The following is a 23,603-nucleotide window of genomic DNA, read 5'->3' on the forward strand; positions in this document are numbered from 1 at the left end:
AAGTCCAGACCACTGGACTGTTCCTACCTTATCCAAGGTACTGGTTCCACACCGTCGCCTGCAACTGCTTCTCCACTATCCGAGCGCGTTGCACCGTTGTGCCCTCCGGAGTCGATCAAACCGCGTCTCCGCCAAGGCCCCCAAAGATATCACTGGTGCACGCTGGGCGTCGGTCGTCGCCGAAATCCATCGGACGCCAAGAGCGGTCAGGGCAAGGCTAAATTTCAGCCTTGAGCCCACCCACGGACGCCAAGAACTGTTGTCGGCACAGAGGGCCCGAGGGGGCAACAGCCGGGTTCGTTGCCCGGTGTGCTTCGCGCCAATGAACACACCAGGATGGAGCAGCAGACAAAGTTTTTTTGAGATCTCAAAGAGGTGCAAGGAGACTGGCACGTCTCAAATCAAGCGCGCAGATACAAGCAGCTTTCCCTTCTTATACCCAAGTTGTTCACTTCAGCTTAGTTTCCCTCCCCCTTTCTTCCCCGCACTTCCTCCCTCCCCCTGTAGCAGCTACAGTAAACAACCTTGGCCACTGCAAGGGTAGCTTGTTAGCAAATTTTCCCAGACCTGTTATCTGGTCCTTCACAGAGGCATGTAGGCTTCCCTTATCACTACCGCTTTAGACTGCCTTGAGCTGTTAGCTGACTGTTACTGTGACGGTGCTGCCCGTGGGAGCCAGCTGAGGTCACTCAATCAGGGTGAACTGCAAACCAAACGGGGCAGACAAACCCCAAATGCTGGTGGTTATTCCAATACTTAGATTTACCAACCAGCACAAAACAGCTTCTACAGTACCTTACTGGTCACTTAGAAGTCCAAACCACGCAGTTCCCTTAAAGTGCCCAGCCTCAGGCCTCCGTCCAGACACACCTGTCAGATATGATGATGATTCCTAAGAATCTTACTTCATCATATAAAAGAAAAGGTTCTTCCAATCCCAAAGGATCAGCCACATACCCAGGTCCAATTATAACTTAGATCTTACCCAAAATACACGCTATAGCCAATTCTTATTAACTAAGCTAAAATTTATTAAAAAAGAAAAGATAGAGAGTGTTGGTTAAAAGATTAATCTACAGACAGACTTGAATTCAATTCTTGAGGTTCAGATACACAGCAGAGATGAGCTTGTAGTTGCCAAAAGTCCTTTTAGAAATAGTCCATAGGTTATAGTCCAATGTCCATATTCAGGGTGGCTCAGTCAATGACTGGGGATCTCAAATCCTTGGCTTAAGGTTTCCTCTGAAACCCAAAGCAGATCTGAGATGAAGAAGGACCGTGTCCCAGGCTTCTTATACATTTCCAGCAGCCTTTCGGCCTGAGAAAACAATAGGCTCAACTCCTTCTCCCAAACATCCTGGCAATTAGCACAGAGTAATTTACCCATTAAACAGTTCAGATACAGGTTAGCACAACCTTCAAAGAGACACAGAGACAATAATACTATTTTACTCAAGTATCATTATAAATGTTAATATTCCTTTTTTTTGATCTTTGAATTAAAACTATAGCAATAGACAAGACTTGTTTGCTGCCATCACAAGACCTGAGCAAACATCTTGCAGACTTGCATTTCAAAGCTCTAGTTATTTACATATCTTCCTAACCTGTCCTTAAGGTTCACCCATGGGTCAGGTCAGTCTATGAGTTAATTAACTTTTTCTGTTCCTGTCATCTTTTGATGAGATATTATATCACAGTCATAACGTCACAGTTACACATTTTGTTTTGTAGCTACTGGCATTTTAGGTTGGTTAAAGTACATCATGGAGGAGCTTTGGTTCACTTAGGCCTAGAGCAGGGGGGCTTCATCGACACTCGTGGTCTTCCACCCCCCCGAGTTACCTAGAGTTATGCCTAGTGACACCAACAGTTCCAAAAGAGCCAATTCAATCACTGAAGAAAAAACCCAAAAAATGAACAAAAAAATAAATTTTTTCACTCAGTTCTAATCTTATATCATTAAAGAACAGGTCCTATGAGATTTATGAATACAACCCCAATTGGCACTTAGATGATTTAAGTAATAATCTGTATTATCCACACCATCTATATGTTAGTGGACATTAAGCATAAATAATATTAAACACAAATAGTGTAACCATTACATAGACTAAATTGGCCTACACCTTAACTATACGTCTATTCTCTTATGCTAAGTATCCCATAATGCCTTGCATTATTTGAAATCAGCTTTGTCTGAAGTAGATTAGGCAGTTTTCCAGATCAAGATAGACGATAATTTTACCACAGCAACAGCTAAGGAGTGATTTTCATAGCCCAGTACTGGAATGACTTTGAGAGGAAAAGACTCATGTTTGTTCTGCCCTATTACAGGCCTAGCAGGTGCTTTCATGCTCTTTGGTACGTGAAATGGATCTGTTCAGACCTAGGAGATAAGGGGTACACCATGCTACCAGAAAAACAAGGTATAAAGCTGACTAGTTTCAAATGATGTACGCAGCATCTTTTATTTGTAAATGGAGCAGGTATAAAACAATGGCTTTATGAGTATAACTTTGGGAGCACACCTTCTGCGTAAGGTGAATATAACATGACTGTATGAGATCACTTCCCGGAGATCGGTATCATACAGAACCTTTTTTCTGTTCTATATTATTACTGGTTTAAAGCAATAAACTTGACTGGCACTGGTTATTTGGTCTTTTGAATATATTTTATAATGAATCAAAGTGGGTGAAGCGATTTACTATACAATTCATCAACACTAAGTAACACTGTATTGGTTGCAATATAAGTAAAGAGAGAATGGTAGCTCTTGGACTGGTTTGTGGATGTCATCAGAGCAATACTTCCCCATGAGTCAACTTCCCATCACCACCCACCCCCTACTGTATTAGTTGTCACCCTGTTAGTAGACACAAAATAGGGGCCAAACCATTCTTTATCTCACTATGGCTCCTATGCTCCATGTAGCGGGTGGACACCCGCTCCTGCCCTGAGGGGCTTAAAACGGCCCTAGGAAAGCGCTGTGGCAGGAGAAAGCTGCCACTGGGCTGATTGGGGGAAGTAGGCAGAGCTGCGGCCACACCCCAAACAGAGCCCAGCTAGCCCCTATAAGAGGCTGCGAGCCAGGAGCCCAAACAGTCTCTCTCTAGCTGTAGAGGGAGATGGGCCTGGCTGCAGGGAGCTAGAGACAAGGTACCGGGAGTGGAGCAGGGCTGGTGAACGGCCAAGGAAGCTCCAGCCTGGAAACCCCCCAAGCTGCGGCCTAGTATAAGGCCAAACAGGTACTGGGGTTGTAGGAGACAGAGGCCAGACAGAGGCAGCAGGCCCAAACCCCCCTTGCTAGTGATGAGTGGCATACACTGCAGTCTGCCCCAGGGAATGGGGGGTAGTTGGTGACTGACAGTAGCCTTACACTAAGTCAAGGTGGGGATAGGGGGTGGGGGGTTCTCCTGGGTGTGGAGACCCTGAGACTGAGGGGTTACTGCCAGAGGGGCAGCACCCCAGAGCAAGGGGCACCAGGGTCCTGGGAGGGACATGGGGGCCAGCGGTGAGGCGGATCACCGGCCTGCAGAGGGCGCTTCGGAAGCTGGGTGAGCTAATTCCCGACAGAGACTAGCAGGAGGCGCCACAGAGGTGAATCCCACATCATTTACACTCCAATATCTTGCATCTTCTAATGATGAGCAAGAGCCAAAGTCTTTGTAGTTAACAAAAAGACTCTCAGGACATGTCTACACTGGCAACGTTAAAGCACTGCCATAGCAGCGCTGCCATGACAACACTTTAACGTGGTGGCCATGTAGTCGCGGCACTAGCACTGGGAGAGAGCTATCTCAGTGCTGTAAAAAACTCACCGCCATGAGGGGAATAGCTACCAGCACTGGGAGCCTGGCTTCCAGCACTGCTGCACTGTCTACACTGCCATGTTACAGCACTGAAACTTTCTGTGCTCAGGGGTATGTTTTTTCACACCCCGAGCGATAAAATTGCAGCTGTCATAGGTTTTCTCCCCCACTCGGAGCTTTTGGGTTCCAAGATGGGGACCTGCATGAGCTCCTCTAAACTAATCCTAGTATAGATCTGGTCCTGCTGCCACCAGTTACATTTAAAGTGGATAACACACTGCCTGTTCCCCCCAAAACTCTCCCTGGAGAACACAGATTCAATCTCCCTGAATCTCAACACAAAGGGAAGCAGCCCACTTCCCCCCTCCCTCTCTCTCCTAGCCTACTCCGGAGAGATACACACCGATTCAACTCTGTGAATCAAACCCAGGAGGAACTCACTCTTCCCCCCTCCCCTTCCCCTGAATTTCCACACGAGAAGGAATTAACCAAGTCCAAAGAAAAGAAAAGAATTTATTAAAAGAACAAAAAGAAAGTACACTATGTCTGTAATACCAGGATGGAACAATACACAGAGTCTAACCTATAAACCTGGAGAGAATTCTCCCTCCCCCTTTCTGTCTCAGTAAAAGCAAAGTAACAGCAATAGAAATAAAGAGATTCCCTCAGCAAAACACACAATTGCAAATGTAGAAATAAACTTATAATACTAGTATGCCTTTCTAATACTCACTAGACTGAATAGATGAAAAGTACTGCAGAAACCTGGGAGGACTTGATTAAGATGTCTGGACTCCCTTAACTCCCAAGAGAGACTCAACTCAAAACAAAGAACACAGAAAAAAAACACCTTCCCTCTACAGAGATTTGAAATTATCTTGTCCCTGATTGGTCCTCTGGTCAGGTATTCCCCAGGTACTGCTTGTTAACCCTTTACAGGTAAAAGAGACCTTAACCCTTAACAAAATGTTTATGACAGCAGCGCGGTAAAGTGCCAGTGTAGACAAGTCCTCTGTCATTGACTAGAAGGAGTTTTGTGTAAGGACGCATATGGGGCAGAGGCAACAGATATTTTTTACACATTTGATATGGGCTAAGATCTTTGTCTTCCCTGCCCACTCTCGAAACAAACACTCGCAGATTACATTCACGTTTTACCACACAGCAATCCCCCTCAACCTTTCCCATCCCACATACACAGAATATTCCCTCACACTGTGGGAGAGGCTCCCTCGCTATTTCAGCAAAGACCAGAAGGATGGGAGATAATTATGTCATCAAGCATCTAAGTAGAGATTTTCAAAGGAGCATAGAAAGGTTAGCTGCCAAACTCCCTTTGATATTCAAATGCAGCTGGGTGCCTAACTCCCTTAGATTTTTAAAAAAAATCACAGCCATGTCAACAGGGAGATTTGAACTTTTTTTCATGTGGCAGCTTTAGGGTCTACTAGGCCTGCATATGGAGTTCCAGGTCCAGAGATCAGACTGACCCGGGATCTTTAGCCAAGACTTTTTTAACTTGGGAGCATTTAATTTTCTTATTACTATGAAATAGAATTGGCATTGGTTCCTTTTTTGCTATTATTCTAGCAGACCTACTCATCAAATACATCAGGTGAACAGAGATTTCCATTGAGATCAGAAGTTCTTCTGCATTAATTGTCTTTGAAATGACATTCCTTTTTTTATTGCTTTGTCTTTTGGGTCAACAGTTCTGCTGTCTGTTATTTTCCCTTTGGAATCAGTTGTTTTCCATAGCTTCCCCTTTGAATTTAGTAATAAGACTTCCTTGTACCATTGTTTTTCCTTTCTAAAAATAAATATTAACTTTCCTCTGTGCAATAATTTCAAATTCCCACCAGCAGAAATATCAAGGGAGATTACATCATCTCATATGAAGGAGAAATTACCACCCAGGAGAGACTATAATTTCTGTGAAAAGAAATATCAACAAAATACACCAAGAAGCGCTATAGGACCCTGACATTCAGATAGGAACACAAAGTTCAGGTTATTGAGATAATGTAAGACTATCAATAGCAGACAAGTGGATAGTAGTGCAAAAACTGTAAACTTATCTCAGGAAATCTGAAGAAAGGGTTAGGGTGCAATAGATCATCAGTATGAAAGGTAAATCAACACAGAAAAAATGGAATAATTTGGTTTAGAAAAAAGGAAATGCCTACTCAGGCATCCACCATGTCAGAACCAGTATAACGGCATGTTCAATCCAAGTGGGGGGGAGTAAATAAAGTTTGATGGGGTGACACTGCACACTATATCCTTCATAGTGAGATTATTAGGTTATGATTAGAGCATAAATATGGTGTATTTTGTGCAAGACGGGTCATGTAAGGTGTCATTGGAAAAGTTGTGATTTGCTTAATATGATTATCCTATTTCTTTGCATGTGTCATTTTTGTATCTGAAGTTATGAATATGGACTATGTATCTGTATGTCAAATGTAGTTACACCTTGATAATATCCACTAGGCAAGATGCTTTCAGTCTACACACCTCGTTGGGAAGGGCCTATTCAGGGTAATGAGCCATTAGGGAAAACAATAGGCCTTAGGAGAAGCTTATCCCCCAGCTGATAAGCCTTCCTGAGAGCACTCCAGAGAGCCTGTAAGTAAATGTTTCTATGACTCTACAAGGGCAGGTGACCAGACGACATGACTCTGAACTCCATCTTGGGATGTCTGTACTTTTCCACGCATTGGTCTCGGCACCAAGTTTTGAAACAAAAGGTTCCCGCCCTTTGTTAAGGCTATAAAAGGCAGGGAGTGATATCAACAGTTCTTCACTCATCACACAGGAGGACTCCTGCAAAGACCTAAGGAACAAACACTGAAGTGGGGGAAGTGCTTGAACAAGGCTAGAGGGATTTTGACTGCAAAGCAAATGCAGCCTGTGCCTTGAGAATCTGCAAGTCCGCTGGTATCATCAGTCAGGGTTAGCAACTGCTCATTCATGGTCAATCTAACCACTGTGTTATTCTTAATTTGTGTTTTTGTTTATTTGCTGGTAATCTGCTTTGATCTGTTTCCTATCCCTTATAGTCACTTAAAACCTGTGTTTTGTAGTTAAACTGGTTTATAGTTTAACATAAACCAGTGTGCCTTTAAGGGAAATATCTTGGGAAAAATCTCAGCTCGTTTAGCATAGGTGTGCATATTCCTCTTCATATTGAGGGAGAGGGGCAAACCGGGTAACAAATTCCTACTGGTCAGTGCTTTGACCAGGCCAGGGTGGTACAGCTGTGGGGTCCTAGGCTGGGGATTTTGTGGCTTCTGTACTGTTGGTTCATGCAGTGGCTGGTCATACAAAAGCAGCTGGGTGTGTCCCTACCTGTGAAAAAGCTGGAGGAAGTGTAGGACCAGGAGTAGGTCTGCAAATTGCCACAGCAGCACAGTGTCAGAGGGAACCCAGACTGGTGGGTCAGAGGGCTCAGTGGAACTACAGTTCCATGTAGCACCCCAGGGGTAAGCCATCAAAAATGGGTTATAGCAAAGCAAGCTTAAGAAAGAGCAGTGAATAGCTCTCAGATTTAGAACATGAGAATGGCCATACTGCGTCAGACCAAAGCTCCATTTAGCCCACTAGCCTGTCTTTTGACAGTGGCCAATGCAAGCTGCTTCAGAGGGAATGAATGGAAGAGGTAATCAGCAAGTGATCCATCCCCTTTTTCCTGTACTATATAATTACTGGTTATTTAGTTTTTGACTATATTTTATAGTGAACCACAGTGAGTGAAGTAATTTACTATACAATTCAGCAACAATAAGCTACAATAACTATATTGCAACCAATACAAAGAGAGAATGGTCTCTGTTGGACTGGTTTGTTCACGTCATCAGATCAATACGTCCCCATGAGTCAACTTCCCATCACCTACCAGCCCCCTACTGTATAAGTTGTCACCCTGTTAGTAGATACAAACTAGGGGCCAAATCATTCTTTATCTCACTATGGCCACCATGCTCCAACATCTTGCATCTTGTATTATAATCATGAGCGAGATCCAAAGTTCTTTAAGGGAATGACTCTCAGTCATTGAGTCCAAGAGGTTTTGTGTCAGGCCCCTTACAGGGAAAAGGCAAGTGATATTTTCCTCACGTCTGATATGGGCTCGGATCCCTGTCTCCCCTGACCACTCAGAATAAACTGTTGCAGACTCTATTCGCATTTTACAGTAGGACAATCCACCTCCACCTTTCCCATCCCACATGCACAGAATATTCCCTCACATCAATGTTCCCTTTAATTTTTTTCTATCCATGTTCACAGTGAATTTTTTTATGTGCACCAATATAGAGGTGATGTGTGCCACCAGTAAAAACTAAAACAAAAAAGTAGGTACAATATATATATTTGAAAAATTACCATAGGAATAATTACTCCATCCAGGACAGGTTAGGCATTTTAATACTAACTACTCAAAGAATTAAATTTAAATGTAAGAGAGAATTAAAATTATGCAATGCATAGACCAGTCAAAAAACTGCAATAACACAACAACAATACAAATATGTTTCTGGAGGTAAGTGTGAAAGAGACTCTGTGTGTGTGTGTGTGTGTGTGTGAGAGAGAGAAACAGAGACTGTGTGTGTGTGTGAGAGACACAGAGACTGTGGGGAGGGGTGTGTCAGAGTGTGTGTATGTGTGTGTGAAACAGACTGTATGAGAGAGACACATTGTGTATGTGTGAGAGACACAGACAGTGTGTGTGAGAGAGAGAGAGAAAGAGAGAGAGACTGTGTGTGTGTCAGAGACAGAATGTATGGGTTTGTGTGTGTCAGGGACACAGAGACAGTGTGTGTGTGAGTGAGCTAGCGAGAGACACAGAGACAGAGTGTGAGTGTGCTGGCTGCTGGGGAAGCCTCTGAGAGACCATGCTTTGTCTTTTTAAGGCACTCCCACCAGAAAGCTGAGACTGAAGCAGCTACCAGAAGCTCTCTGCTCCTGACCCCTGTCCCTGCTCTCCTGCTCTGTGGAGATGGAGTACATGGGCAGGGGGGAGTGGAGGAGAGGGACATCCTGATATCAAAGTCCCCCCTGCCCTCCCTGCTCTGCACAGGAAGCAGCAGGGTCCTGGGAGCCACTTGCAAGGGGCTAATAGGCAAAGAGCAGGAGCACTGAGGCTGCAGAGCAGTGGGGGGAAGGGTACCTGAACACATGCCACCCTGGGAGGCTCTGCTAATCAGTGCATGGCACTTGATTCACTCCTGCGCGGTTTCACAGCCACACAGCTTAGAGGGAACACTTTATCTTTCCTCTATGCAATCCTTGCAAATTCCCACTAGCAGAACTATCGAGAGAGATTACATCACCTCATAAGAACGAGAAATTACCAACCAGGAGAGACATTAATTTCTATGAAAGGGAATAACAACAAAATACACCAAGGAGCACTGTAAAATCCAGTAATTACTGAGATAATTGAAGATTATCAAGAGTAGAAGAGATTAGAAAATGTAGTGCGAAGACTATAATCTTATCTCAGAAAATCTGAAGGAAGGGTGATGGTTAGGGCGCAGCTGGCAATAAACTGTCAGTGTGAAATGTAAAGCTGCACAGTTAAAATGAAATAATCTGATTTAGAAAAGAAAAATACCTGCTCAGGCATCTAGTGTGTCAGAAAGAATATGATTGCTTCTTCAATCCTGGGGGAATGTAAATAAAAGTAGAAGTGTTGTAGCAAAAAATGCTCAGGAAAGAGCAATGAATGGCTCTCAGATTTAGAATGTAAAAACATCAGAACAGCCATACTAGGTCAGAGCAAAGGTCCATCTTCCAACAGTGGCCAAATGCCAGGTGCTTCAGAGGTAATGAACAGAACATGTAATTATCAAGTCACCCATTCCCTGTCATCCATTCCCAGCTTCTGGCAAACAGAGGCTAGGGACCCTGTCCCTGCCCATCCTGGCTAATAGCCATTGATGGACCTATCCTCCATGAATGTATCTAGTTTATTGACTCCTTGTGTGTACATTTTATTTTTATCATGTGAGTTTTAGTGCTCGTAAAAATTGTCTTTCTTCTCTGTGTGTGTGTGTGTGTTTTGCTGGATTTCCATTTCTCTGTCATACATTTATGTTGCACTAGTATCAATGTACCATTGGCACTCCTGGTGTAGACATAGTTCATGTGGGTGCCTCATAAGTCAGTGGGTGAAGAGATCAGATGGCAAAATATATCAAGAAGTATGTGGGGGAAAAGCAAAGAAAAGATTTCAGACCTATTGGCTCTGATACCTTTTCTTTAACGGCAATTATCTGCTACTTCTCTTTAAACATATCTGTATTCTATTGTTCATAAAATTTGGAGAAAGAAACAATTTCTCTCTCTCTGTCTCTCTCTGTTTCTCTCTCTCTGTGTATTTTTGTCTCATTCTGTCTACCTATATCTTCCTTTTTTTATCCAGTTTTTCATTTTTCTCCAGGCACATTCTCCCTTCTGGATAAAAATGACTCTCTTATTTCTCTTTTAATGAGTTTTCATTTTTATCTAACTTTCATTTCTTTATATGGTGTTGGATTCCGCTCTCAGTTGCACTTGCATAAATCCACATGAAGCTGATGCAATTTACCCTGGTGTAACTGAGATCAGGAAACAGCCCGTGGTCTGTGTTTGGGGTTTGTTTGTGTCATTGTCTGTTTCTCAGCTGCATCTTATCTAATAGTGCAAATTTTAATTTGAATCTGCTAGGATAGAGGACAGCAGAATAGACCTTCATACAAACCACAGCCTCATTAGTGTTTCATTATCTGTCTTAGGGGGAATATCTATACTACATCTAGACAGTGTAATTCCTTGTTCTGGTAAACCCACCACACACAATCTTTGATTGAGTTATTGTGCTAAAAATAGCAGTGTAGCCTCCGCAGTAAAGACTAGGTGCCAGAGCCTAAGCCCATCTGAGATCCTAGGTATGTACACAGGTGGCCATCCCAAACGGCTGCATGTGCTGCTGTGTTCTCACTGCTTATTTTATCTTGCTAGCTTGATCAAAGCTAATGCATGTATGTCTACCCAAGCTGGGAATTACACCTCTCAGCTGCAGGGGAGTCATACTAGTGGTAGAACTCTAAATATCTTTCATTTCTAGTCTATTGATTTTTTTTTCTGTCTTCTAGATTTGTTGATGTGACACTGATATGATAAAGATATTTCAAAATCCCAGCCTAAAAGTATTTAAAGTTGAAGAGAGCTTAAGGGAGTGTAACAGGTTGACTCACGCCCACGGCACCTCCTGCTGGTTGCTCTGGGGAATTAGCTCTGTTCCAGCCCGGAGCGCCCTCTGCAGGCCGGTGATCCACCTGTTTGCTACTGGCCCGAGTCCTTCCCAGGACCCCGGTGCCTCTTTAACCTATAACTGGGTTTCCCCCTCCCCAGGGAACCCCCACCTTCTATCCCCACCTTGCCTCAGTGTATGGCTACTGCCAGTCATTGTCTAGCCCCACACTCTGGGGCAGACTGCAGTCTCAGCCAACTCATCCCTGGCAAGGAGGGTTTGGACCTGCTGCTTTGTCCTACCCCTGGGCTGCCCTCTGCAACCCACAGTACCTTTGGCCTATAGCTAGGCTGCAGCCTGGGGCTTTCCAGGCTGGAGCTCCTCAGCCTTTCCCCAGCCCTGCTTCACTCAGGTACCTTCTCTCTAGTTTCCAGCAGCCAGGCCCATCTCCCTCTGAAGGCAGAGAGAGACTGCCTGGGCTCCTGGCTCATAGCCTTGTATAGGGGCCAACTGTGGCCTGACTGGGGTGTGGCCCATCAATATATCAAGAAGTATGTGGGGGAAAAGCAAAGAAAAGATTTCAGACCTATTGGCTCTGATACCTTTTCTTTAACGGCAATTATCTGCTACTTCTCTTTAAACATATCTGTATTCTATTGTTCATAAAATTTGGAGAAAGAAACAATTTCTCTCTCTGTCTCTCTCTGTTTCTCTCTCTCTCTGTGTATTTTTGTCTCATTCTGTCTACCTATATCTTCCTTTTTTTATCCAGTTTTTCATTTTTCTCCAGGCACATTCTCCCTTCTGGATAAAAATGACTCTCTTATTTCTCTTTTAATGAGTTTTCATTTTTATCTAACTTTCATTTCTTTATATGGTGTTGGATTCCGCTCTCAGTTGCACTTGCATAAATCCACATGAAGCTGATGCAATTTACCCTGGTGTAACTGAGATCAGGAAACAGCCCGTGGTCTGTGTTTGGGGTTTGTTTGTGTCATTGTCTGTTTCTCAGCTGCATCTTATCTAATAGTGCAAATTTTAATTTGAATCTGCTAGGATAGAGGACAGCAGAATAGACCTTCATACAAACCACAGCCTCATTAGTGTTTCATTATCTGTCTTAGGGGGAATATCTATACTACATCTAGACAGTGTAATTCCTTGTTCTGGTAAACCCACCACACAATCTTTGATTGAGTTATTGTGCTAAAAATAGCAGTGTAGCCTCCGCAGTAAAGACTAGGTGCCAGAGCCTAAGCCCATCTGAGATCCTAGGTATGTACACAGGTGGCCATCCCAAACGGCTGCATGTGCTGCTGTGTTCTCACTGCTTATTTTATCTTGCTAGCTTGATCAAAGCTAATGCATGTATGTCTACCCAAGCTGGGAATTACACCTCTCAGCTGCAGGGGAGTCATACTAGTGGTAGAACTCTAAATATCTTTCATTTCTAGTCTATTGATTTTTTTTTCTGTCTTCTAGATTTGTTGATGTGACACTGATATGATAAAGATATTTCAAAATCCCAGCCTAAAAGTATTTAAAGTTGAAGAGAGCTTAAGGGAGTGTAACAGGTTGACTCACGCCCACGGCACCTCCTGCTGGTTGCTCTGGGGAATTAGCTCTGTTCCAGCCCGGAGCGCCCTCTGCAGGCCGGTGATCCACCTGTTTGCTACTGGCCCGAGTCCTTCCCAGGACCCCGGTGCCTCTTTAACCTATAACTGGGTTTCCCCCTCCCCAGGGAACCCCCACCTTCTATCCCCACCTTGCCTCAGTGTATGGCTACTGCCGGTCATTGTCTAGCCCCACACTCTGGGGCAGACTGCAGTCTCAGCCAACTCATCCCTGGCAAGGAGGGTTTGGACCTGCTGCTTTGTCCTACCCCTGGGCTGCCCTCTGCAACCCACAGTACCTTTGGCCTATAGCTAGGCTGCAGCCTGGGGCTTTCCAGGCTGGAGCTCCCCAGCTCCTCAGCCTTTCCCCCAGCCCTGCTTCACTCAGGTACCTTCTCTCTAGTTTCCAGCAGCCAGGCCCATCTCCCTCTGAAGGCAGAGAGAGACTGCCTGGGCTCCTGGCTCATAGCCTTTTATAGGGGCCAGCTGTGGCCTGATTGGGGTGTGGCCCAGCTGCAGCTACTCTCCCAATCAGCCCAGCTTGAGAGTAGCAGCTCTCAAGTCCTGCCAAGCCACTTTCAAACCCCTTAAAAACCCGGAGCAGGGAATCCACCCTGCTACAGGGAGTTAGATGGGACATTTCTGTAATTCAATAGGGTTCCATGCTCTTGTTTCATCTATATTGGAAGCTCAACCTCTTAAGGATAGGAGTCTTCCTCTGGTTTTTTTGGCAACTTCATTTTTCCAGTGGAGAGATGCAGTGGTATGAGGTTACCTACTCCAGGTTTCTGCCAGTATAACCAACAGCTCAGCCTGACTGTGTGTACTCCATCAATATTTAATAGTTTTCTGATTCTAGATACATACTATGGAGAAAGCAGAAGTAAGAAACCAAACGCCCATCGTGGAATTCATCCTCTTAGGATTTGGGAATGACCCTGAACTGCAGCCCCTTCTCTTTCTGCTGTTTCTAGTGATCTACATTGTGACTGTCGCCGGAAACATCCTCTTCGTTGTGCTAGTTGTGACTAATCAGCACCTTCACATCCCCATGTACTTTTTACTGGGGAACTTGTCCTGCCTGGAGATCTGCTACAGCTCTGCCATTCTGCCCCGGCTGCTGGCCAGTCTCCTGACTGGGGACAGAACCATTTCTGTTAAGGGCTGCATTGTGCAATTATATTCCTTTGGTATCCTGTCACATACAGAATATCTGCTGCTCACAGCAATGTCTTATGATCGGTATTTAGCGATATGCAATCCACTCCGTTATGATGCTCTGATGAATGGCGCGGTTTGTTGGCAGCTTGTGGCAGGGTCCTGGATAAGTAGCTTTCTGATATGCACCATAGTAAATATTTTCGTTTTCCAATTAACGTTCTGTGATTCCAAAGAAATTGACCACTTCTTTTGCGATTTTTCACCCATGATAAAGCTGTCCTGTGTCGACACCCAGACTCTGGAACTGTTGACATTTATTATCTCTGTAATAGGGACATTTGTGCCCTTTCTTCTGACTCTGACATCCTACATTTGTATCATAAGCACCATCCTGAGAATCCCTTCCAGCATTGGGAGGCAAAAGGCCTTTTCCACCTGCTCCTCTCACCTCATTGTGCTTGCAGTTTTGCATGTGACCGTATTAATTGTCTATGTAGTTCCAACAGCCAACGTCCCCAAGGTCCTACACAAAATATTCTCTGTCTTCTACACAGTCCTGACTCCCATGATCAACCCTGTCATCTACAGCCTGAGAAACAAGGAGGTCAATGAGTCCCTAAGAAAATCTATTCTTAAACTAGTAGCTTAGAGAAACACTATTCTTAAACTAGTAGCTTAGGGAAACAGGCATAGAATGTGAAAGTATATATTTTAGCATATAATAAAATAGACATGTACTGATATAGTTTCTTATTTGAGTCCAAGTCCTTGAGAACAGGGTTACCTCTTTTTAACCTTACTTCATACCTCTTTCTTTCTTTCTTTCTTTCTTTCTCTTCCTGTTACTCTGCTACCTTTTGAGCATTCATCTTTCATACATTTAATACACATTTCTTTTATACAAAACTGGAGGTAGTGAAGGGCTCACAACAAAGGGTCATTAAACTTTGATGAACATGCATTCAATGGAGCACTTGCTGTGATGGGATGAATCAATTCCACACTAGCTTAAAGAGAGCTGGAGAGCAATTAATGCACCTGGTGGTTCCAGAAGGGTTTAGCAGGCTTAATTAAAGATGAGACCCAGTGAGGGGTGGCTAATATATAGGAAGCCCTTCCGGGGAGTAAGAGGGAAGAGAATGAGTGTCTAGGATTCCTGATTGTCTCTCCTAAGTAAGGAGACTGAGAGGTAGTTTAGGGCTTTGCATTCTCTTCTGAAATGGGGGCTCTGTCAGAGAGGCCAGGAGCAGTAAATTCTACAGACGAAGTTTGTACCCTGGTATTGGCCCTGAAGGTGGAAGGGCAGCATGGGTGAAGAGGCTCCTGAAGCATGCCTTGGAGAAGGATTGTAGGAAACAGCCCTGAGGGTCACAACTTGGTAGGAGCTGGACCTCTAGAAAAAAAGACCTGTGAGGAAGCGCTCTGTAGTAGATTAGCAAATAATTTTCCACAGTCTGGGAGGGCCAATGAAGATTTTGCCAAGGATTGGGTCCAGGGAGGACGGAAGAATTTATATTTCTTTGTATTTTTCTGGACTCTTTGTTTCACCCTTTGAGGGGTGGGAAGAAAGTGTCCTGGCTGGTGGGCAATTCACAGAATGAATTGATCACAAACAGGCCCGAATGGTGCCTGGTGGAGGCAAATGAGGAAAGGGCTCTGCAATAACATTCACAGCTGTAAGGGGGAATGCATGCGGGTGAGACACCCTGCCATAATCCCTCTGGCACAACAGCCCTGCCACCTGGGGCAAACCCACACTGCAAGTCTGAACTCCAGAGGTGTGATGGTGTCTAACAATGAATCATCTGGTAGGGGGCATAGATTGTGTCTGCACTACAGAGGCCTGTCTACGCTTGGAAGTTAGATTGACCTAGCTATGTATTTCAGAGCTGTGAAAAATGTCATGCCCTGAGTGCCGTATTTAGATTAACATAACCCCTCCCCCCCCCCAGTGTAGATGCAGCTAGACCAACAGAAGAATTATTCCATTAAGCTTGCGACTGCCTCTCTGGGAGGTGGATTAATTACACTGATGGAAAATCCCCTTCTGCCGATGAAGGAGGTGTCTACATTATGGTGCTACAGCTATGCCATAGCCATTGTGGGTGAGCTCCCATGTCTATATACAGCATATGCTGACAGAAGGAGTTTTTCTGCTGGTGTAGGAAGAACACCTCCTGAACGATGTTAGTTATGCAGACAGAAATTCTCATCTGTCCACATAGCTATGTCTTACCAAAGGTTTTGTTGGCATAGCAATATTACTTGGGTGTGTGGTTAAGTGTAGAGCAAGGCTTTGATCACATGATCAGTCTGACCTTGGAAGGGGTCACCTGACAAAGGGGATGGGCGGTTAGAGAGTCTCTCACCAGTTATTTGAAAAAAAGAGTAGAAAGACACTAACTCCAGGGGTCAGGGATAGAGATCCCATGATTCATGGAAGGAGCCATGAGCTGTAGGAATGGGAATCCTGGGCAGACTATGGCCCAAGCTCTAACAATATCCCAGATGGTAGAGGGAACTGAGGGAGGTTTTCTATGGCCCTATCCAGCTCAGTGTATTTCTCATGTGATCTCGTGTTTAGAGATCTTGGTAAAGCCTGTGAATCTGTTTGCTTCACCTGCCCCTGGAGAAGTGAAGCATAAACTCAGAGCACCTACATGTGTCCATCTCTGGGATGGGGTGTGCTTGACATACTAGGGCATCTGGGGCATCAGCACTGGTCCTGGGGCCTATGGCAACTGGGCCATGTCATTCCATTTCCATGAAGGGTTAGAAAGAAGAAACCGTGCTGCAGCCTGCTGAGATCCATGAAAGCTTAATACACACATGTCTACAGTAGTGGTGTAGGGGTAGGATTATATATATGTATTAAAGGTCATAGTTTCTCCTGCCAGCCACCCTTTTTAAATAGCAGAAAGGACTGACCCTCTGGGGAATTGGTAGCAATGGATCTGATGAGTGTCTGTACTGATGTTAAGGCAGGGACAAACCAGATTGATTATGGTCACCCTTTGTTTTAGGATAAGTTGTATTATAAAAGATGGGCTCTTGTTTCCTATATGTATTATAAACTTCCCTCTAATCATTGTTTTAATTGTTTTAAGGTTTAGTGAGTAAAAGACAGGATCATGTATTGTGTCTATGTTAATTAGATTAGAGGAATGCTGAAGGCCCGAGCCACAGTGTGAACTGTTTTGATTACAAGATTTAATGAGGTTTAATTTCTACTGCCTTTCTTGCTCAACATGAAACACTGCTGTTTGTATAAGGTCTCTGTAAAAGACTGTTTGTGTGAATGAGGAGTGCATGCATGAGGAAAAGATAAGGTGTGAAGGCCATTGTCAGAGCCACATGGTCAGGGGAGGAGGAGTGAAGAAATTGAAAGCCTTATTGATGCCAGAGAACCATCAATGCACATCCATGACTGAGGAAAGGCAGATTGACGACCCTGAGGAGGAGGCTGGCACCCCTAAAGACAAGACAATTGATTAAATCAAAAGGACAGAATGGCACTTTGGAATGTTAACATCAGATAATAACACCGATTAAGGACTAACCAGTCACAAATTGACACAGCAAAATCCATAGACTTCAACAGAGAAAAAGGATTATAAGAACAGGATGCTTTGCCATAGGACTTTGGGTTTGTCTTGCCACAACTCCAGGAGCATTGGATCGCGACAGACAGAGCCCGGATCCCCTCTGCGACCAATCTGGCTGGGTACTAGATTGATCCAGACTCTGGACTGGTAACTATAAACATCAACTGACGGGGACTGTGTATGTCTGTGTGTGTGTGACTGAAAAGCATATGCTAACTGCTGTATTCTCAATAAATGCGACATGTTGCCTTCTCCCCTATAAAAAGATTGTTTGTGCTTTGAATAAGCACAATATTAGGACCCAACAAATCTGCCTGGTGAATGCCAAGTGGTGGTTCCAAAAGAGCCAATTTTTTTCATGGCTTTTTGGATTAAATCACTGAACAAAAAAACCCAAAAAACAAACAAAAAAATCAATTTTTTCACTCAGTTCTAATCTTATGCCATTAAAGAACAGGTTTTATGAGATTTATGAATACAACCCCAATTGGCACTTAGATGATTTAGGTAATAATCTGTATTATCCTCACCATCTATATGTTAGTGGACATTAAGCATAAATAATATTAAACACAAATAGTGTAGCCATTCCATAGCCTAAATTGGCCTACACCTTAACTATACCTCTATTCTCTTATGCTAAGTATCCCATAATGCCTTGCATTAACTGAAATCAGCTTTGTCTGAAGAAGATTAGGCAGTTGTCCAGATCAAGATAGATGATAATTTTACCACAGCAACAGCTAGGGAGTGATTTTCATAGCCCTGTACTGGAATGACTTTGAGAGGACAAGATTCATGTTTGTTCTGCTCTATTACAGGCCTAGTAGGTGCTTTCATGCTCTTTGGTACGTGAAATACATCCGTTCAGACCTAGGAGATAAGGGGTACACCATGCTACCAGAAAAACAAGGTATAAAGCTGACTAGTTTCAAATGATGTACGCAGCATCTTTTATTTGTAAACGGAGCAGGTATAAAACAATGGCTTTAGGAGTATAACTTTGGGAGCACACCCTCTGCGTAAGGTGAATATAACATGACTGTATGAGATCACTTCTCGGAGATCGGTATCATACAGTACCTTTTTTCTGTTCTATATTATTACTGGTTTAAAGCAATAAACTTGACTGGCATTGGTTATTTGGTCTTTTGAATATATTTGATAATGAATCAAAGTGGGTGAAGCGATTTACTATACAATTCATCAACACTAAGTAACATTGTATTGGTTGCAATATAAGTAAAGAGAGAATGGTAGCTCTTGGACTGGTTTGTGGATGTCATCAGAGCAATACTTCCCCATGAGTCAACTTCCCATCACCACCCACCCCCTACTGTATTAGTTGTCACCCTGTTAGTAGACACAAAATAGGGGCCAAACCATTCTTTATCTCACTATGGCTCCTATGCTCCATGTAGCGGGTGGACACCCGCTTCTGCCCTGAGGGGCTTAAAATGGCCCTAGGAAAGGGCTGTGGCAGGAGAAAGCTGCCACTGGGCTGATTGGGGGAAGCAGGCAGAGCTGCGGCCACACCCCAAACAGAGCCCACCTAGCCCCTATAAGAGGCTGCGAGCCAGGAGCCCAAACAGTCTCTCTCTAGCTGTAGAGGGAGATGGGCCTGGCTGCAGGGAGCTAGAGACAAGATACCGGGAGTGGAGCAGGACTGGGGAACGGCCAAGGGAGCTCCAGCCTGGAAACTCCCCAAGCTGCGGCCTAGTATAAGGCCAAACAGGTACTGGGGTTGTAGGAGACAGCCCAAGGCTAGACAGAGGCAGCAGGCCCAACCCCCCCTTGCTAGTGATGAGTGGCAGACACTGCAGTCTGCCCCAGGGAATGGGGGGTAGTTGGTGACTGGCAGTAGCCTTACACTGAGTCAAGGTGGGGATAAGGAGTGGGGGGTTCTCCTGGGTGGGGAGACCCTGAGACTGAGGGGTTACTGCCAGAGGGGCAGCACCCCAGAGAAAGGGGCACCAGGGTCCTGGGAGGGACATGGGGGCCAGCGGTAAGGCGGATCACTGTCCTGCAGTGGGCACTCCGGAAGCTGGGTGAGCTAATTCCCGACAGAGTCTAGCAGGAGGCGCCGCAGGGGTGAGTCCCACATCGCTTACTCTCCAATATCTTGCATCTTATAATGATGAGCCAGAGCCAAAGTCTTTGTAGTTAACTAAAAGACTCTCAGGACATGTCTATACTGGCAACGTTAAAGCGCTGCCATGGCAGCGCTGCCACGACAACACTTTAACGTGGCCATGTAGTCGCGGCACCAGCACTAGGAGAGAGCTATCTCAGTGCTGTAAAAAACTCACCTCCACGAGGGGAATAGCTACCAGCACTGGGAGCCCGGTTTCCAGCACTGCTGCACTGTCTACACTGCCACGTTACAGCACTGAAACTTTCTGTGCTCAGGGGTATGTTTTTTCACATCCCAAGCGAGAAAGTTGCATCTCTGTAAAGTGCCAGTGTAGACAAGTCCTCTGTCATTGACTAGAAGGAGTTCTGTGTAAGGAAGCATATGGGGCAGAGGCAACAGATATTTTTTCCACATTTGATATGGGCTAGGATCTTTGTCTTCCCTGCCCACTCTTGAAACAAACACTCGCAGATTAAATTCACGTTTTACAAGACAGCAACCCACCTCCACCTTTCCCATCCCACATACACAGAATATTCCGTCACACTGTGGGAGAGGGAGCCCCTCGCTGTTTCAGCAAAGACCAGAAGGATGGGAGATAATTATGTCATCAAGCATTTAATTAGAGATTTTCAAAGGAGCATAGAAAGGTTAGCTGCCAAACTCCCTTTGATATTCAAAAGAGTTGGGTGCCTAACTCCCTTAGATTTCTAAAAAAATCACAGCCATGTCAACAAGGAGATTTGAACTTTTTTTCATGTGGCAGCTTTAGGGTCTACTAGGCCTGCATTTGGAGTTCCAGGTCCAGAGATCAGACTGACCCGGGAGCTTTAGCCAAGAATTTTTTAACTTGGGAGCATTTAATTTTCTTATTACTATGAAATAGAATTGACATTGGTTCCTTTTTTGCTATTATTCTAGCAGACCTACTCATCAAATACATCAGGTGAACAGAGATTTCCATTGAGATCAGAAGTCCTTCTGCATTAATTTTCTTTGAAATGACATTCCCTTTTTTTTTATTGCTTTGTCTTTTGGGTCAACAGTTCTGCTGTCTGTTATTTTCCCTTTGGAATCAGTTGTTTTCCATAGCTTCCCCCTTGAATTTAGTAATAAGACTTCCTTGTACCATTGTTTTTCCTTTCTAAAAATAAATATTAACTTTCCTCTGTGCAATAATTTCAAATTCTCACCAGCAGAAATATCAAAGGAGATTACATCATCTCATATGAAGGAGAAATTACTGACCAGGAGAGACCATAATTTCTGTGAAAGGAAATATCAACAAAATACACCAAGAAGGGCTGTAGGACCCTGACATTCAGATAGGAACACAAAGTTCAGGTTACTGAGATAATGTAAGACTATCAATAGCAGATGAGTGGATAATGTAGTGCAAAAACTGTAAACTTATCTCAGGAAATCTGAAGAAAGGGTTAGGGTGCAATAGATTATCAGTATGAAAGGTAAATCAACACAGAAAAAATGGAATAATTTGGTTTAGAAAAAAGGAAATGCCTACTCAGGCATCCACCATGTCAGAAACAGTATAACTGCATGTTCAATCCAAGGGGGGGGGGAGTAAATAAAGTTTGATGGGGTGACACTGCACACTATATCCTTCATAGTGAGATTATTATGTTATGATTAGAGCATAATTGTGGTGTATTTTGTGCAAGACGGGTCATGTGAGGTGTCATTGGAAAAGTTGTGATTTGTTTAATATGATTATCCTATTTCTATGCATGTGTCATTTTTGTATCTGAAGTTATGAATATGGACTATGTATCTGTATGTCAAATGTAGTTACACCTTGGTACTTTCCACTAGGCAAGATGCTTTCAGTCTACATACCTGGTTGGGAAGGGCCTATTCAGGGTAATGAGCCATTAGGGAAAACAATAGGCCTTAGGAGAAGCTTATCCCCCAGCTGATAAGCCTTCCTGAGAGCACTCCAGAGAGCCTGTAAAGTAATTGTTGCTATGACTCTACAAGGGCAGGTGACCAGACCACATGACTCTGAACTCCATCTTGGGATGTCTGTACTTTTCCACGCATTGATACAGGCACCAAGTTTGGAAACAAAAGGTTCCCACCCTATGTTAAGGCTATAAAAGGCAGGGAGTGATATCAACAGTTCTTCACTCATCACACAGGAGGACTCCTGCAAAGACCTAAGGAACAAACACTGAAGTGGGGGAAGTGCTTGAACCAGGCTAGAGGGATTTTAGCCTGTATATGGAGACCTTAGAAATCTTAACTGCAAAGCAAATGCAGCCTGTGCCTTGAGAATCTGCAAGACCGCTGGTATCATCAGTCAGGGTTAGCAACTGCTCATTCATGGTCAATCTAACCACTGTGTTATTCTTAATTTGTGTTTTTGTTTACTTGCTGGTAATCTGCTTTGATCTGTTTCCTATCCCTTATAGTCACTTAAAACCTGTGTTTTGTAGTTAAACTGATTTATAGTTTAACATAAACCAGGGTGCCTTTAAGGGAAATATCTTGGGAAAAATCTCAGCTCGTTTAGCATAAGTGTGCATATTCCTCTTCATATTGAGGGAGAGGGGCAAACCGGGTAACAAATTCCTACTGGTGAGTGTTTTGACCAGGCCAGGGTGGTACAGCTGTGGTGTCCTAGGCTGGGGATTTTGTGGCTTCTGTACTGTTGGTTCATGCAGTGGCTGGTCATACAAAAGCAGCTGGGTGTGTCCCTACCTGTGAAAAAGCTGGAGGAAGTGTAGGACCAGGAGTAGGTCTGCAAATTGCCACAGCAGCACAGTGTCAGACGGAGCCCAGACTGGTGGGTCAGAGGGCTCAGTGGAACTGCAGTTCCATGTAGCACCCCTGGGGTAAGCCATCAAAAATGGGTTATAGCAAAGCAAGCTTAAGAAAGAGCAGTGAATAGCTCTCAGATTTAGAACATGAGAATGGCCATACTGCATCAGACCAAAGCTCCATTTAGCCCACTAGCCTGTCTTTTGACAGCCAATGCAAGGTGCTTCAGAAGGAATGAATGGAAGAGGTAATCAGCAAGTGATCCATCCCCTGTTGCCCATTCTCTTTTTCCAGTACCATTATAATTACTGGTTATTTAGTCTTTTGACTATATTTTATAGTGAACCACAGTGAGTGAAGCAATTTACTATACTATTCTGCAAAATTAAGCTAAAATAACTATATTGCAACCAATACAAAGAGAGAATGGCCTCTGTTGGACTGGTTTGTTCACGGCATCAGGTCAATACTTCCCCATGAGTCAACTTCCCATCACCCACCAGCCCCCTACTGTATAAGTTGTCATCCTGTTAGTAGATACAAACAAGGAGCCAAACCATTCTTTATCTCACTATGGCTCACATGCTCCAACATCTTGTATTATAATCATGAGCAAGATCCAAAGTTCTTTGTAGTTAAGGGAAAGACTCTCAGTCATTGAGTCCAAGAGGTTTTGTGTCAGGCCCCTTACAGTGAAAAGGCAAGAGATATTTTCCTCACGTCTGATATGGGCTAGGATCCCTGTCTCCCCATTCCATTCAAAATAAACTATTGCAGACTATATTCGCATTTTACAGTAGAACAATCCACCTCCACCTTTCCCATCCCACATGCACAGAATATTCCCTCACATCAATGTTCCCTTTAATTTTTTCTATCCATGTGCAGAGTGAATTTTGTTATGTGCACCAATATAGAGGTGATGTGTGCCACCAGTAAAAACTAAAAAAAAAAAACGTAGATATAATATATATTTTTGAAAAGTTACCATAGGGATAATTACGCCATCCAGGACAGGTTAGGCATTTTAATACTAACTACTCAAAGAATTAAATTTAAATGTAAGAGAGAAATAAAATTATGCAATGCATAGACCAGTCATAAAACTTCAATAACACAACAACAATACAAATATGTGTTGGGAGGTAAGTGTGAAAGAGACTCTGTGTGTGTGTGTGTGTGTGTGTGAAACAGACTGTGTGTGTGTGAGAGCACAATGTGTATGTGTGAGAGACACAGAGACTGTGGGGGGGGGTGTCA

General features: G+C 43.9%; 1 protein-coding gene across 1 annotated transcript; it reads left to right on the forward strand.

Moving 5' to 3' along the window:
- The first annotated feature begins 13,307 nt into the window (after positions 1-13,307).
- LOC120381336 (olfactory receptor 5V1-like) lies at positions 13,308-14,509 on the forward strand. Its single transcript, XM_039499548.1, has 2 exons — positions 13,308-13,428; positions 13,511-14,509. Exon 2 carries the CDS (start codon positions 13,534-13,536, stop codon positions 14,473-14,475), a length of 942 nt encoding a protein of 313 aa, XP_039355482.1. The 5' UTR covers positions 13,308-13,428; positions 13,511-13,533; the 3' UTR covers positions 14,476-14,509.
- The last annotated feature ends 9,094 nt before the right edge of the window (positions 14,510-23,603 follow it).

This window comes from Mauremys reevesii, linkage group 13 (genome assembly GCF_016161935.1).
Source record: "Mauremys reevesii isolate NIE-2019 linkage group 13, ASM1616193v1, whole genome shotgun sequence".
Taxonomy (NCBI): Eukaryota; Metazoa; Chordata; order Testudines; family Geoemydidae; genus Mauremys; species Mauremys reevesii.

Bases quoted from the DNA above. Each gene is read 5' to 3' on its own strand.
- LOC120381336 (XM_039499548.1), top strand. From the start codon at position 13,534: ATGGAGAAAGCAGAAGTAAGAAACCAAACGCCCATCGTGGAATTCATC.